At 42.2% G+C, this 18,810-nt stretch overlaps 1 protein-coding gene across 1 annotated transcript in view; it reads left to right on the top strand.

The window, feature by feature from the left end:
• The window catches only part of BMS1 (BMS1, ribosome biogenesis factor), a 27,147-nt gene extending 19,960 nt beyond the window's left edge, over nt 1-7,187 (top strand). Inside the window, exons 18-22 of the mRNA XM_009278817.2 lie at nt 2,027-2,149; nt 4,065-4,212; nt 5,139-5,314; nt 5,790-5,951; nt 6,667-7,187. Coding sequence (XP_009277092.1) covers nt 2,027-2,149; nt 4,065-4,212; nt 5,139-5,314; nt 5,790-5,951; nt 6,667-6,903 — 846 coding nt within the window. The 3' untranslated portion in view covers nt 6,904-7,187. The remainder of the gene's footprint in view (nt 1-2,026; nt 2,150-4,064; nt 4,213-5,138; nt 5,315-5,789; nt 5,952-6,666) is intronic.
• Nucleotides 7,188-18,810: the final 11,623 nt, after the last annotated feature.

The raw sequence follows: 18,810 nt of genomic DNA, 5'->3' as shown, positions 1-18,810 counted from the left end.
TTTTTTTTTAATATAATACTTGCTCGTATGCATACAAACATGATTTCAAAGTGAGCCAAATACTGATTAGCTTTATCTCTCCAGTCAACCTAGTGTTAATGAGAATGTTCGAAGATAGAAAGCTTACTGAATAAAAAATTCTAGTGTTAGATGGAAGTTGCTTTCAATCATTCCTGAAAATTAAGGCTTGAATTTCAGAATTAATGTTATTATCCTGTAATAGCATTGTTCATCTTTTTTTCTAATTAGCTGCGCCTGAAGAGGCACCGATGGTATAAGAAGATACTTAAGACACGTGATCCTTTAATCCTCTCATTAGGGTGGAGGCGATTTCAGACTATCCCCATGTTCTACATTGAAGATCACAATGGGCGTCACAGGCTTCTGAAGTACACACCGCAGCATATGCATTGTGGAGCAACTTTTTGGGGTGAGAGCGTTCTGGAGTTACTATACTGTATCACTTAATCATTATAAAATTCTCAAGCTTTACAAGATGTATCAGGAAATATAGCCAGTAGCTTTTGGAAGGAGAAGTCTTTAAAAAGTTGTGTTCCCCGTGGAATAGAACATAACACCAAACAGTATGGGAAAATAAGCAATTGCCTATTATTTGTGAATTACTTGAATGATTTGTGAATTATTTGGCTTTTAATCAAATTCTGAGCATTCTGCTAGGTTGTATCGAACCTGATTTTGTTGGCTGTGTGCAGAGAGACACTTGCACACATTATGGGCCCAGCCCTGCAAATGTTTCCGTACATGAGTAACTTCTTGTTAACCATTCCGTTAACTTTTGTGGTGCTATATATGTGAGTAATGGGTTGAATGCTTTAAACTTTTCTTTGGTTTTATTCATTGAGAATACTTGGCACGTATTTCTAAGCTTTGTGACTTGAAATAGAGGCTAGACGACGTGTAGTAAAGCTTTTCATAAATTTTTTAATTTAATTTTCTTGTAGGGCCCATCACTCCTCAGGGGACAGGATTTTTGGCAGTTCAGTCTGTCAGTGGCACAACGGTAGGTTTGTTATCACAAAATGTTGATTACTGTTTTCCATGGGTCTTTGGACGAAATAGATAGATTTGGGGAAGGAGGTTTACATACGGTAAAGCAGTGATGCTGTAGGAACTGAGAAAGTAGGGGGACTCAAGCTTTTGAAAGGTGTATTGTGTTGAGATAGGAAACTGGATGGAGGCTTTTTTTTTTTAATGATTTTCATCTGCTACACTGAAAATGACAAATACTGCTTTATTGTTTTCTGTGGAAGGATTTATACCTACTTGATTTTCAGGTACTAAGTATTTAGATAACTTTTAAAACCTTTTTACAGGATGAGATACTGATGTTCGTGTTGAAAAAGTTTGCCCTCAGTGTGATTTGTCCGCATCCTGTTAGAATGTTTATGGGTATCTGAATTAAATTAAATAGTGTTAAACCAGTATTTATCAAATATGATCTTTGTTGCATATGTATTACCCAAAGGTAGATTTATGTTTACATACAACGTATAACGAAAGCTTTGCATGGCATTGTAATGAGCATGACAGTAATCAGAGTAGTGATTATTATCTCCTTCCTAAAATACGCCTTGTTTAAGTCCCATTGCACAGTCAACTTCTTATATGTATTAAAAGGCTATTTTCGTCATGTGTCCCTAGCATAATACAGTGACTTACAGCAATGCACAAAGCACTGCTCCTTTGAGACTTTCTGTCTGAGTAAGATTCTGTTTCATAAAGAGAACAGAGTGAGGTAGATAACAAGGACTCTTAGATTGCTTCCGAGGTAATTAGAATGGCAGTTCTGAAAATCTCATTAGTGAATGGTAGGAACGTTATGTCAGCAGCACCTCAACTAGTCTGTGTGAAGTCAATTTGCATTTGTCGTGCTGCTGTACTCCTGTAAAGATTATAAATTCTGCACTCAGACTCTAAAAACCAGTGGAATTGTAGCAGTGAAATGGTTTCTTCATTGTTTGGTAAATACACATTCAGCAGTGTCTTTCATTTCTGTATGTTTCAGCCCGATTTCCGGATTGCTGCGACAGGAGTTGTGCTCGATTTAGATAAATCCATAACTATTGTAAAGAAATTAAAGCTAACCGGTTTTCCATTCAAAATTTTTAAGAACACTTCTTTTATTAAGGTAGGTATGTAGACTGTAAAACCACATGTACTGACGTTAGGAAGGAATGCAACCTGGGACTCCATCTGTCTTTCCTGAGGCAGAAGTTCCCCGTAATTGTTGCATAACATTCTGGATCTCGGTAGCTGCTTAGTTTCTTTGTTTTGTTTTTTGAGCTCTCTTCAGTGCGGTCTCTAAAGGTACTGGTCATTAGCCAATGAATATGAATTACTGTTAACCAGACAAAAGTTCTGGAACAATCTCCTGGCTCACATTCAATGTGATTTTTCTTCCCCGCCCCCCCCCCCGGCCCCTTTCTTCCTCAAACCCAATGATTAGCTTCCCACAGTGGCAGACACCTCTGGAGAATGTGAACCTGTCCCCGGTGTCATTCAGGCAGTTTGATCCCACTGAATTTCAGCTCTGGGATCAAAGATGACTTCTAGCAGTGCTTAGGACTTCACGATTACAGTTGTAAAAGTGTTTGGGGCAGGAAGCGTTGCAGAAGTGAATTTTCATTGACCTTCCAGATGTCCTTAGTTGGGCTTTGAGGCACAGGAAGAGGTTAGGTTATTCTGCATTTGGGGCAGTAAGCAGCTAAGCGCTGATGCCAACAGTGAAGCACTCGAGTATTCGCACTAAGCATACACAGAATTTTTCCCGACTTCCTTGTGATTTATGAAAGAAGCACAAACCTTGGAGAGCTATATTGTATTAGAGTCTCACAGCTAGCGACTTAAGGCAGCTTACTTGCTTTTAAGGTATGCTGTGTTCCACCAAATGACTTTAAAAGACAACTGGACAGATTCTCTTAAATGTGTTCTGGTTTAGAATTTTAAATGTATATATTTAATGCTAAGAAGCCTTGCCTGTGGTATATGACTCTAAGTAGCTTGCCTTAAAGCGAGCTCAGTAGGTTTTTGGTATGATCAGCACTCTTAGTATAAAGACGATGATGTGTTCTTCCTATTCCTTTATAAGATATGCTTGTGGGAATTACTTACGTGTTTGTGGCCTACATAGGTCACAGAGAGAGACTTTGCATCTTGAGTGATGGTGGGTAATTTACACTTTCAGGGAATGTTTAACTCTCAGTTGGAAGTGGCTAAATTTGAAGGTGCAGCGATTCGTACTTTTGTGTTGTTTTTTCTCCCCCCCCCCCCCCGCGGCCCCTTTCTTCCTCAAACCCAATGATTAGCTTCCCACAGTGGCAGACACCTCTGGAGAATGTGAACCTGTCCCCGGTGTCATTCAGGCAGTTTGATCCCACTGAATTTCAGCTCTGGGATCAAAGATGACTTCTAGCAGTGCTTAGGACTTCACGATTACTGTTGTAAAAGTGTTTGGGGCAGGAAGCGTTGCAGAAGTGAATTTTCATTGACCTTCCAGATGTCCTTAGTTGGGCTTTGAGGCACAGGAAGAGGTTAGGTTATTCTGCATTTGGGGCAGTAAGCAGCTAAGCGCTGATGCCAACAGTGAAGCACTCGAGTATTCGCACTAAGCATACACAGAATTTTTCCCGACTTCCTTGTGATTTATGAAAGAAGCACAAACCTTGGAGAGCTATATTGTATTAGAGTCTCACAGCTAGCGACTTAAGGCAGCTTACTTGCTTTTAAGGTATGCTGTGTTCCACCAAATGACTTTAAAAGACAACTGGACAGATTCTCTTAAATGTGTTCTGGTTTAGAATTTTAAATGTATATATTTAATGCTAAGAAGCCTTGCCTGTGGTATATGACTCTAAGTAGCTTGCCTTAAAGCGAGCTCAGTAGGTTTTTGGTATGATCAGCACTCTTAGTATAAAGACGATGATGTGTTCTTCCTATTCCTTTATAAGATATGCTTGTGGGAATTACTTACGTGTTTGTGGCCTACATAGGTCACAGAGAGAGACTTTGCATCTTGAGTGATGGTGGGTAATTTACACTTTCAGGGAATGTTTAACTCTCAGTTGGAAGTGGCTAAATTTGAAGGTGCAGCGATTCGTACTGTGAGTGGTATCCGAGGACAGATCAAAAAGGCCCTCCGAACTCCAGTAGGTGCTTTCAGAGCAACATTTGAAGACAAGTTGCTGATGAGTGGTAAGTTGCACTTTCTGTGTAAGTTATCACACAACTTTCATCCTGCTTCACAGATCGAAAAGCCGCGTCTCAGAATCTCTGGAATCTGATAATTGAGATGTGAATTCAAAGAGCATGAAATATCTGGTGAGGTACAGAATGAAAATTACAAAAAGTACATTTTATGTTGGATTTCTTCCAGTTATACTCAGAAGTCATACAGTATGCAGATGAAAAGGTTTGTCTTGGAGACATATTTGTCTGAGCGTTTGGAAGTGTTTTACACAGCATGGTATGCTTTTCTCCTTGAACGTGAAGATGAATTGTATTTAGTGGTGCAAGTGCTAGAAGGACATTTTTCTGAGAAATCCCAAGAGCGGCATTGTAACTCTAGTTAACTTTTTTCCTAACCCTTTGGGGAAATTATGCAGAGGATAGGGGTAAGTGATCTTCTGTGTTTGCTGAGTGTCACTGTGATGTTGAGAACATGAGCTTATATTTATTTGGGTTTATGTGACCTCTGTTTTCCTAAACCCATCGAAATTATGGATAGTGCAAAATAAAAGCAAGTTAGTTCCTTTATAAAAATAGGCAGAGGAAAAGCAAATCGTTTTTGTCAGTAATAGTAGAGGCACAGATACATATGTGAACTCTGTTGCTAGTTCTTCAATTGAATATGAATAATGATTAGGGTGGTATTCAGCTGGCTGCTCTTCAGGAATACGTACTGTTCGCGACTTCATGGGGTTTTGCAGAATCCAGGTGTACAAAGAGTTACATGGCTTTTGCCTAACGTTGAAGAGATTTGGTATATATACCAAAGACATATATACCAAGCATGTGGTCTAGGTGTTAGTTATCTATTCTATTCAGGCAATCTTTGCTTAGAGTGTGGATGCGATGAACTATGTGGTTAGAGAGCCAAGTAACATTCCCTTTTCTTTCAGATATTGTCTTTGTGAGGACTTGGTATCCTGTTTCTATCCCAACATTTTATAACCCCGTAACATCCCTGCTGAAGCCAGCAGGTGAGAAAGATAGCTGGAGTGGAATGAAGACAACAGGCCAGCTGAGGCATGAGCGAGGCATCAAACTGAAACAAAACAAAGATTCTCTCTATAAGGTATATTTGATACGTTTTTTTTTTTTTTTTTTTAAACCAGTGATCACAATCAAATTTGCACTTTGCCTCAGACTTGTGCAGACCGAGAGCAGTGCAAATATGTGTTCATACATATGCATGTGTGACTTCATGTTTTTATCCACAAGGCACAGTCTTTCCTGGCATGAGACGGGAATAAAGCAGTGGAAAGCAGATTGTTGTGGGTCAGTGAGAGTTTATAAAGTAATCCGCAGGGGAGAAGTCTTCTCCAAAAGCTTACTGAGACTTCCGTCATAGGAAAATAGGGGTAAATATACCACGCACAATTTGGTGCAAGGACATCGGACAATGTTTTTTGAGTGTTTGGTGGTTTGAGGGTTTTTTGTGTTTTGTTGTTTGTGGTGTTTTGGGTTTTTTTTCTCCTGAAAGATGGAAAATAATATAAAAGCTTTTTAAGATCACGAATCTTACATATGTTCTATATCAATTCTTTTAGCCTATTGTGAGGGAGAAAAGGCATTTCAATAAGCTCCACGTTCCTAAAGCGCTGCAGAAGGCACTGCCTTTTAAGAACAAGCCTAAAAATCTCGAGAAGAAAGGCAAGACTCCAAAAGACCAGTGGAGACCAGCTGTTATCAGGGAGCCTCATGAAAAGAAGGTAATTATCACTTATTCTGAAACAAGGACTGCGGAAGGGTAAATGTGTTGCTTAGACCATTTCTAACTATTGTTTTAGCACTTCAATCTACTGCTAGTGCTAAAGATGTATATGCTCCTAGTGAAAAATAATCACCTGCAATTTGTTTTGCTCCCGTTTGGCATGCGGTACGTATATGGAACTGGCTCTGAGTGGACCGTGTCTATTTTTGAAACGAGTAGGTCACCTGAAACCTAAATAGGACTTTTGTCCTTGTCACAGGACTTGCAAGGTATTTCAGTTGGATGCAGTGCTCTCACATTATGGGTGGCTTAAATCGGCAGCTGCTGTCTTTTATTTGACTTGTCATTGCTATGCATTATTAACAAAGACAGGACTTGAAGCAAATACTCTGCTTCAAAAATGGAGAATTATAGAGTGCTTGCAAAGGCACGAAGATCCAAACTTCAGTTTAAGTGTTCTATAGTAGCAATTAGGCATAGCCTTTTAAATAGTATCCAACCAAAAATTGGAGTTCACAAAAATTAAGCCTTTGATTAACTTCCCAACAAGATAAATGATTAAACCATTTTAGAAATTGGGTAACAGGTGCAGGAATAGTTAGGAACTTGCCCTGAATCTCTGATTCATTATATGGCTCTCTGCTGAGGTTAAACTGTTTCTTGCTCACCAAAACTGAACTGTTTGTATATTGGTTCTCTATTTTCTGTTTTAGATATCGGCCCTACTCAGTGCTTTGAGTACAGTGAATAATTACAAGATAAAGAAAGCCAAAGTAAAACATCGGGAACAGCTTAAAGAATATCTCAAAGTTAAGCAAAAAGAGGATGAACAGAAATTCAAGAGGCAAAAGGAGGCTAAGAAAAAAATCTATCGCATACTGGGACAAAGGGAGAAAAAGAGGCAGAAGTCAAGCTTGAAAGGATCTAGCAAGGGAGAGAAGAATGTGTAAAAATTTCATCAGATTTTAGGCCAAATGAGGAAATAGGGTAGCTGTGCAATTTTCTGTTGAAGAAACAAAAAGGCCTCGGACTACACTAGACATGCTTTCAAGACAAGAAAAAAATGCAAATATGACCTTACTCAAGCTCTTGAATACATTTGGCAATGTATATAAACAAGATGTATGGATTGTGGTTTTTCTACATGATATTCCAGAGGACTTTGTATTTCAGTATATTTCTATCCATACTGCACATTCTATCTAGCCAATAAAGTATTTTGATGTCAGTTACAGAATGTTGTTTGTAAGTGTTTTGTCTTGGTACTAGTGGACTTATGTGGGAGAGAGAACTCCTCTGGATGGCTCTGAATGTGCTTCACTGGTGGTTGTACTTTTAGCCATTGCCTAAATTTTGCCCTTGGCAAGTCTTCCATGAAAAGGCATGAAGATCAGCTGTTACTGGGCAGGAGTTTTGGATTCTCTAGCTTTGATGTGCTAGCAGATGCCACCAGAGTAGCTCGCTCCTGTGAAAGCATCTCAGTTTTTTCCACTTGCCACTAGATACTAAGCAGATCTTCAAAATAGCGTTCCATCCAGATCTTCTGTTACTTGACCAGTTTTGGCGCGCTGAGGCTGTCAGGAGGTCCCTCAATGACTGCGACTTTCTGGGCAAGCAGTATCAGACCCTTCCCAAATGTGTGTAACTACTTGGTGATTTTCTGTGAGGTAAGCACAGACGGGGTAACTTGCTTCCTGTGGGAACATCTTCTTAGGTCCAGCCAGCTAGGTTTGGTGGTATGGTGTTAGACTTTCTTAAGATGAATGGAGAGGAGACGTAGTAGACTCTTTCAGTCCTGTTAAATTAACTGAGAGTTGAAATCTTTCTTGGCATGACAAGAGGCTTTGAACAATCATTCTGTTGGAAGAGCAGTGGAATTTATTTTTGTTATGCCATGGATGGCATCAAATAGTTACTGTGCTATACGTATTTTTAATACTTCATCTTCAAGCAGGCAGCGGGTCAGATAACATCAGTAATTTCTTGGTCTCCTTCCTGAATGAGTTCACTCTTTATCATCAAGCCAAAATTCATTATTATTATTATTACACTGTAGTAATATTTGCTATCTCAGATGGGAGATCCCATGTGGGATCAGGCTACCTCACACAAAAGCTTTCTGCTGAATGGGTTTGTAGACTTCTTCGTGAACATTCAGCATTTCAGGATTTTCTTAATTAATAATGTTCTATGTACTGATACTGAAATTCTAATGCATCTGTCTTTGCCTATGTAATATTAGGCTGAAGCCTGACTCAAATTAATTTGTCAGGCTTAAATAATTGAAGATTCTCTGATGAAAAGACAACTGCTGCCTTCAAAGATTTACAACAAAGCTGTCGGCTTTTTTTGCCCCACAGAGTGGCGCAGGGTGGTCCACCATGACTTTGCTCTGCAGGGTTGTTTCCTCTTCTGTCATACGGCGCTAGGCGAAGTGTTTCCTATTAATCCAGTTGTTACGCTGTTGTGAGCAAACTTCCATTTTATGTGCTGTCGTTTGCATCTTCCATGTATTCGCGTGTGACAAGTAGGTGGAGGTGTTTTGAGCACCGGAGAATTTACCATTGCAACACTTGACTTAAGGTTTCACATCTGCTATTTACATGTAATGAAAAATAATTTTGATCTAGTTTCCTCTTTGGCAGAGCTATGATGAACAAAATGGGGAAATGGTGGACTTAGTCTTGTTTTTGTTATGGAGAGAACCACTCGGAGAGCCAACCGAGCATGAACATGTTTCACCTGCAAAGACTATACAAGATACTTGTTCTGGATTATATATATATATATTATTTTTACTCTTTAGGTAGCCCTTTTCAAAGGGAGAGAAAACTTTGTAAATTTAACTTTTTTTTTAATTAAAAAAAGAGTGCTGTGCCGCGTCTGGTAGATAGGAGCTGGTGTGTGTTGTGAGCCCTGCTCAAAGAAAGGCAGAGGTTTTGCAGTCTCTGGCAGTGCTGGCTTTATTTTGGAAACTGGTGAGAGAGCAGCAGTTCAGCGACCGTCCCAGCGGAGCCTGGCTCTGCCTTGGCCCGAGGAGGCCTCGCGCCGCCCAGGCGTTGTGACGGAGAGCCTGGCCAGGGCCCCCGACATTTGCTAATTGTTCCCGGCCCCGTGATTTACAGTGCTGGGGGGTAGGTCAGCGTAAAACCCCCAGCTCCAGCGTGAGGGGAGCGCCGCACCACATATAGGTTGAAATCGTTGCTGTATTTGTCTGAAAATGGCAACTGTGCTACAGCCTTTGCACAGCTGGGAGAGACATTAATACCGTATGTGAGGAGAGCTACCAGAGTCCTGGTAACAAAGGTACTTGGTTTTCATCCAGAAAGACTAAATAAAGCCTTGGTTTTAGTAGTAACAGCGACCTCTAGTAATGCTTTTGGCCTGTTTTTAACATCGAGTGTTTTAGTTTTGCCCCCGGCATAAGAAAGGGCAGCGGTTAGTGCTGGGGCGGTCGAGCTGGGCCGAGTGCTCAACACCTCCCTGGTGCTACACCGGCACCCTGAACCGCAGCCGAGGGAGGTTTGCTCTGGAGAGCTGCTGTGCGCCAGCCTGGCGCCGGTGAAAGCTGCTGGCCTTGGAGAAAGCGAGGGCCTTGCACTGCGTTAAGTAACCCCCAGAGTTACTTAAACCCCCAAATGCCCCCCGCCCCTGTCCTCAGAAACGCATTTCCCGCCACTGGGCCGGGCCCGGGGCTTGCGCTCCCCTCTTGCCTGGGCCTTCGGCAGAGAGGAGGCCAAAGCCTGCCCCGCAGGCTGTGTCCCTTACCGCAGCCTCCAGGTAAAAAGGCCTGCGAGGAAAACAAAAACAGTCTTTACTCCTCCTCCTCCTCAGCTGCAAAAAAAGCCTGAGTAATCAGTGCGAATCGCTGGCAACAGCCTTGCGCTGGCAGGTGGCGGAACGAGGGGCTGAACTGTTCTTATCTTGGATAAAGCTAGTCAGCGCTGCAGGAGGTACAAATAACTAGCAGTCTTGTTCATGATTAAGCCCTAGGCAAACATGAAAACCTGTAACAAAAGCTAAGTCTTTTGTTAACAATGATTTCCATGTTAAAGGAAAAAAAAAAAAAAAATTTGCTGGTAGAAGGCACCGTACGGGTCTTCCAGGCAGTGTAATGCAGAATGAACTGTATCCCAAAATACTTCACCTAGGAGAGGATGCTAATTGTCTGGGAGCAAGCGGGTTGCAACAGCAACGGTTCAACCTACGAGGCTGCAGAAATGTGTGACTTGGGAGAGAAACAGAAATTGCAAAGAAACAGGCCGTATGCGGTTTTGAATTAGAATTAAAAATAGATGAGATGTGAGGGGGTGATGGGGTACAATCAAGAGGGCAGTTGTGTTGCTGATGGGGGTCTCTCACCCACAGCACTATCTGTGCAAATGGTTAGCAAAGGCTAATGGTAGGTGAAGAGCAGCTAGGAGCTGGCTTTTTAAATAAAACCTTTCCTAGGAAGCATCAAGCTAGGTGAAGAGTACTTTCCGTTTTGGGTTAACTACCTGGATTAATTTTACAAGTATTAGACCTCATTCCTCCTAACTCTTCGTGTCGCTTCAGTGTGATTTCAAGCTGGAATTGGTGATGTGTATACTGGAGCAGACGAGGCCTCATGCCCTGTCCTAGGGGCTGGGTTGCGGGGTGGGTATCTGGCAAATACCCACTCCGGCGGTTTGCAAAGTGTCTGTCCGGGCGTCCCCATCCCCTGGCTCCAGTTACTCGTCGTGTGTTCAAGACTTCGTCCCGCACGTTGTCAGGTCACCTTGTTCTTTACTTGTGGTGGAAAACTCCTCTCTGACTGACTTAAGAGGTGGTATAAAATACATGTGAAGGTAGCTGGCTGTATAGCTATGGGAGGATGTAGGAATCATACCAAGGCTAAGTAATGTTGAGAGAATTATTTTATATCGTTTTCTATTTTAAAATGGAATTACATCTTTGTAATGGTTTGCAAATAAAACCTCCATTCACATTGTATTTCAAACTAAGTTAATGTGATATTGCGGCACAGTTATTGGATTCAATTGATATAATTAAAACAACTATGTTAGACTGTCAAAATACTTTTGTGCTGTGTCTAATGCTCAGTGTTGCTTGCATATACAAAGCTAAGGCCAGTCTTGACTTCATCACTCAGACTAGGCTGTGTCCGTGCTAGGTGATGCAGCTAAATACAGAGGTCCTGGTTTTTTTCACAACCGCTATGGACCCACAGCTCTAAGCGGATTCATTGATATCTGCACATGTCCATTGCTGCTTCACATCAGGACTGTAATTTGTTCCTGGCCACCAACAGTTTGCAAAGAGTCTCAGGGTGTTGCAGCATCGACACAAACTAATGCAATTAGACATATTAGACGCTGGTTTCTCTGCCACCGATTTTAAACAGCATCCTTGCTGTAGCTTTAAAGGTCACTGTTGATGGAGCCTCGCATTCGCAAACACCGAGCTTAATTTGTTGTCTATTTTAATGTATTGTCCTGAAGTTACTGGGTTTTGAGAACATAGACTCTATTAAGAAGCTTAATAGAGCAGCTCATTCCAATTATAAAAAATGTATTGGTGGAGAAAATGGAAATGCATGGAAGATCAATGTATTAAGCAGTTGCCTGAATGGAGGAAACAGAGGAAAGAGATTAAAATTAATTCTCTTTAGTACAAAAAAATATTTGCTTCTATATAGTACTAAAAATGTTGAGTTGCTTAAATTGTAGGGGATGATAAAGCATTTCTATGCTGATTGTATAAAATCAGATAAATAGCTATCCACAACTTTTTCCTTCATCCATTTCTTTTTCCCCAAGATATTGCTGAGTATAGTTGAATTTGTTTTGTCTTTACATTTTTTTTTTTCCTCTGGGTTATGTTTTTCCTATTTTTGGAGGTTCTTAAATTCCTACACTGGAAGACTGTTGTACTGAAAACTTACTTGGCAGCAAGATAACTTAGCGGTGAACCCGAGACGGGTCATCTGTGAAGATGCGGTTTGGAGCGACTGGCTCTTTGGCTTTGAATTTCTGTTGTTAAAAGCCAGGTTTCCTAGGTGCAAAATCAGGGTTTCAGCCTATGGCCTAAGGACATGGGCAGTTGGATAGTAATCCCGGGTGAATGCTGCCGGTTTCCTTCATCAGTGGTGACTAAAGGAAAAAAACAGAGGAGGTACTTTTGACTCAGATCAATTCTCTGCTCCAGTTTGCCGTGTGGCACAGCTCAGAGGGTCATAGAACAGTTTGGGTTGGAAGGGACCTCTAAAGGTCATCTAGTCCAACCCCCCTGCCCTGGGCAGGGTCATCTGCTTTGGCAAAAACTCATGGGGAGGCAGAGGAGAGGGGCAAATGAATTGAGCCAGTTTTCGCTTTTACTACCTCATTAAACTGTGGCCGCAGCCCCTCATGCTCAGTGCAATCACCATTCAAACACAGATGTTTGAAGAATGCTATTGTAATTTTTTTTTTTTTTTTTTACTTACTATTAAGGGCAGGTTTCATAGGAACTATGAAACAAACTTATGATCCATAGAAATTAACTATTAAAAGCTAGTTGAATTATTTACAGTATCATCCATTTACTAATTTCACCTTTTGCGGTATAAACAGGTTGCCATTTAAGTCTCATTTTAAATTATCTGTGGATAATACCTGTGAAGGCATTCCCAAGATTTTTTCATGTAGGAGAAGATTATAGCCTGAATGCAAGCAAAATAAGGTAAAGACCGGCTAACTCAAAAGTTAACTCAAACACAAATTGTGTATTTGCAGTAGGTATTTACTTTGAATTGTCTGAACAAGTATTTTTCCTGTTTCCCCATGAGAAGAGCAGTCGATAGGACCTCGAGACAGAAGTCCCACAACCATGTCGTGGGAAAGATCTAAAAGAGTGATCATGAAGATCAGATCCGTTACTCTGCCTTGCTGGAGCTCCTTCCATATGAATGGGGGCAGGGGTAAAACCACTGTGCCAGGACGAAGCAGGCTGGTAAGTGGATATATTATACTTGGGACTGAACTGAAATGTGCTTATATTTTCCCTCTGGGATTTGCACCACACCTGGCACTTCAGTGCATGAGGAAGAATGTGGCTTTTGTGCCACAACAGGGTTAAGCGATACAAAGATACGTTAAAATAACATCATGTGTAGCTGAAAATCACTTCAGTCTCATCAGGCCTGCTAAGATTGTCTCAGGTCTTCTCTTTCTCTGGTTTGGCTGTAAGATCATAAGTTCCTTGCTTTGTATTTGGGGTTTTTTTGGTTGGTTTTTTTTTTGTTTTTTTAATAATATATATCTGATGCCAGACAAAAACACAACTATGTTACAGGAATTCTCCTTCATGCACAAGTTTTCAGCATGTGTTCCTAGTGTTGTATGCTCTTTCAAAAATTATCAAGAAAGGCTGCAAATCTTACAAGGCTGCAGACTGCTAAAGACTCAGAGGCCTTCGGATCATGCAATAGTTTCTAGGGCACATTGTTCACTACAGGCAGTAATCAACGCAGGGAAAGAGATAGATTATTGAGGATCTTGATAGACGATTCTGTGATCTGACACTGGTCATAGCTTCAAAAGAAAGATTGAGATCTTTATTCCTGAAAATATTAAAACCCGGACTTTGATGGGATTGCTTGTATGATTTAAATTAAAAACACCTTTTTGGAAGAGAATTAATTTCCAGCCTACTGGAATGTGTGTATTTTTAAATTATTGTATCCAAATTTTCCTGCTTGTTCATCTGTTTCCAACATTCATCGTTTAAGTAATTTTAAAAAATCTGGTTGTCAATAAGTTGTTTCTCCCAGTGCTATATAAAGCAATTTAATTCACTTGGATTTACAAAAAGGCTTTTTACAAAGTTCATTACAAAAGGCTCTTCAGGAAACAAACAGATCATGAGTTCAGTCCTCCTCCCCCCATGATGCTCCATCTGTCTAGATTATATCTATTCTAGACACATAATAACCTTTGCTCGCATCCAGGAAGGAACAGACTTTCAAAAATTACTCCCAGAGTTGAGCTGCATATGTTTTTGGGTAGTTTTATATTCTATAAGGTGTCCTTTCTGGCAATAATGCGGTGAAAACATATGTAGATGTGTTAGGAAGATTCCCATAACAATTTTGCTTTGCAGAAGCCACTTACAAACGTTGGACGTCGTGCTACTATTGACCTTACTTGTACTGTAGCTTTTGGTTAACGGGGGCTGGTCCCTGAGGACCGGGTACTGCATGTGTTTTGAGAGCAGTAATGTCTGCTAGGTCTCTTCTGTCTCTTGAGAGGTGGTCTCTGCAAACTCCACAAAAATCAGAGCTTGGCTTAAAAAGCATCTTTCTAGAACGCAAAACTATTTTGTACAGCTTTAGCGTTGGTGTTTAGGGAGGAACAGCAAAGTGCTGAGACTTCCAGCATCGAGTTTTGTCTCGCCCCGATTGGGAGAGAGTAGAAGTGTTTCCACCTGTTGGCTATTTGGCTGCCCAGGTAGATGAGAGCCCTTCTCCCACCTCCCCTGCAGAGGGGGTGGCTGGCATTAGTGTCCTCCTTGCAGGCTGGCAGGAGCAAGGTCTGGTGAGCCCATAGCTGACCTGACACCTCCCAAAGCCTCAGCCCTGCTCTGATTTCTCCACTTTGTCTTGTACTCGGGCAGTTATGAACCAGTTATAACCTGAGGGCTGTAAAGCAGATGCTGCAATAGCCCTGGGCGTGCCAGAGGCTTCACCACGTGCAACCAGCATTCAGGCTGCTAGTCTCACAGGGCTGGGACTGAGAGATGAAAAAAATATGGGATGTGCTCATTGTGCTGTATACAAAATTGAGGTGTTTTGGTTTTTTTTTTTTTAATCTTTCTGTTGGAGAACTGAAGTTTTGCTCTTGCTGTTTATACTAGCAGGATGATTTCTTTCCAATTCTAGCTGTTACCAAAATATGGGAAGTAACTCTGTGAAGAGTTCAGCAGCCAATTAATTGCTTCCCCACCCATACAAGCAGCAGAAGTCTGCAGGTGCCTGTCTCAGGCCATCATTCCTGATCCTTGTTAGTAGTTTTGCCTGTGATAACTATGCTATAAAATATTATTTTGCTGAGACACTAATGGGGTTTTTCTACTGCAGGAAACTGCAATATTGCACAAGGGAAAGCCTTGATTTAGGCTGCCTATGTGTGGGGGGAAAAAAGTGAGGAGGGCGAAAGGCCGGACCTCAGAGAATCATTGCTACTTTGGGAGAGAAAGCCAAAGGACCCACTTTTCTCCTGAGAGTCAGGTTTTAATTCTGCCATTCGCATCTTTGGTGGTGGTTCAGTTTTGCTTTCTGTAAACCTGACGTTGGTGTATATCCGCACGCACAAATCTGCATTGTTAGGACCCTGCCTTGCCTCGCTTACACTCTCACAACGCGGGGCTGCAGGGCAGGAGGTGCCGTTCAGCTCTGTCACTGCAGGCAGATGGTAATGAGGATGAGGCACCGACACGCGCTGTGGTACTTGCCTGCCTCCACATCTGTTGTGAAGCTTCACGCACTTTTGCAAAGTGCTTTAGGAGCTGTGGATGAGAGCCGGTCACTGTTGAAGGGACAGCGTGAATTAAGGCCATCGTTGACCCACAAGTGGCATTGCCAAACTGTAACGGCAGACGGAGAAAGCATAAATCCTTGGGCATTGCAGGCAGGCCTCGTCCTAAGCTGAAGCAATCCTGAGTTCAGATATTTGGAAGTTCCCACAGTGCTTTATAAACCCTGTACGGCACTCTCCAAAATCTGGAAGCTCTGTCTCCTCTTGCTTTGAAGCCAAGACCACTTAGAGCTAATTCTCTCTTCTTTGCCCTTGCCATTGACCTCATTTACGGACATGAAAGAAGTAAAAACAATTAGCTCACTGGGAAATTCTATTATGTGGAAGGGAGGTGGATGTTTGATCAATACTCATGGGTTATGGTCTCAGCTGGAAGGGCAGATTTTTGTCTCCCAGATGGAGTGATGCCTGTTAGTCCCAGAGGCTTTGCAAGTGAGAACGATAGTGATCCAGCCTTTCACTTCTGGAAAACTAAAAGATGCCATTTTAATCTTCTCAAGTAGTGAACTGGAATATCTATTGGACATAATTCATCCTGTTGTTATAGGGGTAAAAGGGCTCATTAGGGAAACGTGCCCTTCATTTAACTATGCCTAACTGTGTAAAGTGGAACCTGCCCCAGCCTCTTGCTCCCCCAGCCCAGAAGTGTTTTCTCTTCAACTGTTTCACAGTATCAAGTAACTTACGCCATTCAAACCCATAACAAGTGCTGCGAGAGCCTTCCTTGCTCCTTCACCTCGCTGACATGAACAGGGCCCCTGAACACACATCCCTGCCATGGGCTGGAGCGTACACTGGCCACGTGTGGGCAGCGTGTCCCGCTGAGGGCAGCCTGTGTGACTGGGGTTCAGCTGTGACTCCAAAGCAGCCTCTCAGGTAAATTGGAGCAGGTGAAGCAGATCTGGCTGCTCTTGAATGTTAATGTTCTCGTGGAAGTAAATGAGCATATATTAGGAGAGGCAAGGATAAGTGGACTTTTGCTTTTGAAGCTACTGTTGCATGATTTGAATCAGTGTTTTTTCCTAACCACTACGGAAAAGTATTAGTTCATCTCATTTAAGGTTTGTTATTATGAAAAGGCAGAGACGCCAATATTTTAGGGTTCAAGGTTTAATTTCTAGCGAGAGAAATGTTGATAAGCTTTAGAAAGGTGCGGCTAATTTGCTGTAAACTTAAAAGCATAAACTAGCACTGTTAATGGTAGGGAATTCTTGCACCTCTGCTAATGCCCTCTAACATTCGCTTATTATTTTCATGCCACTAGTTGCCTTTTGGAATGGATAATTTGCCATACTGACTAAAGCAATTAGTCTGTTGAGCCTCCTGTTTTCCTTCCAGCCATAGCTAATGTGGAGAGTTAATATATTTTGTATTTTTATTCTACCTCCACTCTAAGAGTCTCGATGGTTTTTACTCATGTTAGTGCAAGAAGCCTCTAAGCTACTCTGATAGCAGAGAGATCATAATTACCTCCTTTTGCCAAGGTGGGAAACAGAGCAATGGCATGACAATGTGCTTTAGTGTTCCTGGTACTGGATTTAGAACATCGTAGCCGTGAGACACAAAGCAGTAATTCCACATAACTTTATCCTATCAGTTAAAATGTGTGTGGGTTTTGGTTTTTTTTTTAAATCATAATGATTTAACTTCATTTTGGCAGGTTTTATTCCAGTTCATGTATCTTTTTTTGTTTTCCAGTATACAACCAGAATTTCCACCAATCTTTTTACAAGTCACTTCTAGCTCTCTTATGCTTGTTTTGCCCAAGGAGCTCAGCCAGTGCACCAGCACCGCACCTCACGCAGGCAGGCCCTGTGTGTCCCTGGCAGTCCCTTGTGTGTCCCTGGCAGTCCCGTGGCTCCCCTCCCCACTGTTATGCTAGCTAGACCCCAGAAAATTTGCTAGGGCTCTATGATCTAACAGATGAGACACAGGCTTTTCTCATTAAGGTGAGTGATAACTGATCTGCTACACCTTGTTTTGCAGGTGTTTCAGCATCAAGCTGTTCAGCGTTGGGTGGCTGAAGTTGGTCCATATAAAGGTTGAGCATGGTCATGAAAGCTGCTGTACTTGGAGGATGGTGATGAAACTGGGTAAGTAAGAAGGATCCTTTGCACTACTGATTCCCTAGTGTTGCTGGAAGCCTCCTTAGGAGCCACTGGCTAATGTAAGAAAAAGGCTTTCTAAGCCAAGTACGTTGCTGCTGTTAGGAATTTTGCATCAGTCCTGGTACTTGCTATGTGCAGTGCCAGCGGATGGATGGGCTGGGCTTGATGTTGTAGATGGTGCTGCTTGCTGAGCCTTGTGTTCTAGCGTTGGGTCTAGCTGGCTGCGTGTCCCTGAGGGGTGGCAAGGGCTGGAGCACCAGGTACTGTGTGCTGTGTCCCTGCAAGCACTCTTGGAAGGGCCCTGGCCAAGGCTTGCAGCCTCTGTCCATTTTTCTTCAGCCCTCACCCCTGGAGCTTTTTGCTCCTTTTCTAGTTTTTAAGAAAATAAATAGCAATGTAGAGCTGCCTGTGTGCAACGATAGTCATGATTTGTTCCTGCTAAAAGTGAGGATTCTGTGGGGAAGCTGGGCTGGACCCTTGTGTGATTCCTCTCTGCTCATCAACACAGATCAGGCATCGGACATTTTCCGCTATACAGTTCATCTTTTAGTTATTGTTTGGACTTACAAAATTATCTGTAGCTAAATATAGCAACAGACCTTCCCCTGGGTAGTTTCTGGGGTAACAAATTTGTCTGCTCACATTTAAGAAGTTCTGTTTCTTGGTCAGATGATACAGCACAAGATGCCCTCAACTTGGCAAACAGCAGGGCTTGCTAAGGTGTGTGCTGGGCGTGTCTGAGTATGCTTTAGTTCATGGTCTGGCCCCAGCTGTGACCAGGGAACAGGGATGAGCTGTTGTGCAAACTGGCTCAACAGGGGAGAAAAGGAGATGGTCCATAAGGGTTATTTATCTGTTGAGCTGTGAGGGCACAATGACCACCTTCACCTCTTTTCTTCTGGAGAACTGATGGTCGGTGCTGTATGCAGTGAAGTTATGGTAGCACTGAAGCAGCAAGGAGAAGCTGATTTGGGCAGAAGCATGCACGCTGTTTTTGGAGTGGGGGTGCTCGCTGTGGATTGTGTCCAGGAGGAGTATAGCTGCTCTCAACGAGCAGAATGGGCATGAGAAAGTAGTTCTGGTCATGAGAATGAATGCAGCGTCAGGAGCGCTGGTCAGCCAGCAGGCTAAAATGGTGTAGAGTTCTTGCGGTGCTGAGATGCAAATAAAGGTCTGATCCAGCCGAGCAGCCTTT

The sequence above is a fragment of the Aptenodytes forsteri genome, unplaced genomic scaffold, assembly GCF_000699145.1.
Source record: "Aptenodytes forsteri isolate BGI_AS27 unplaced genomic scaffold, ASM69914v1 Scaffold226, whole genome shotgun sequence".
In the NCBI taxonomy this organism is placed as follows: Eukaryota; Metazoa; Chordata; class Aves; order Sphenisciformes; family Spheniscidae; genus Aptenodytes; species Aptenodytes forsteri.
Note: the sequence above shows the minus strand (reverse complement) of the source record. Positions and strands in the feature narration are given on the sequence as shown.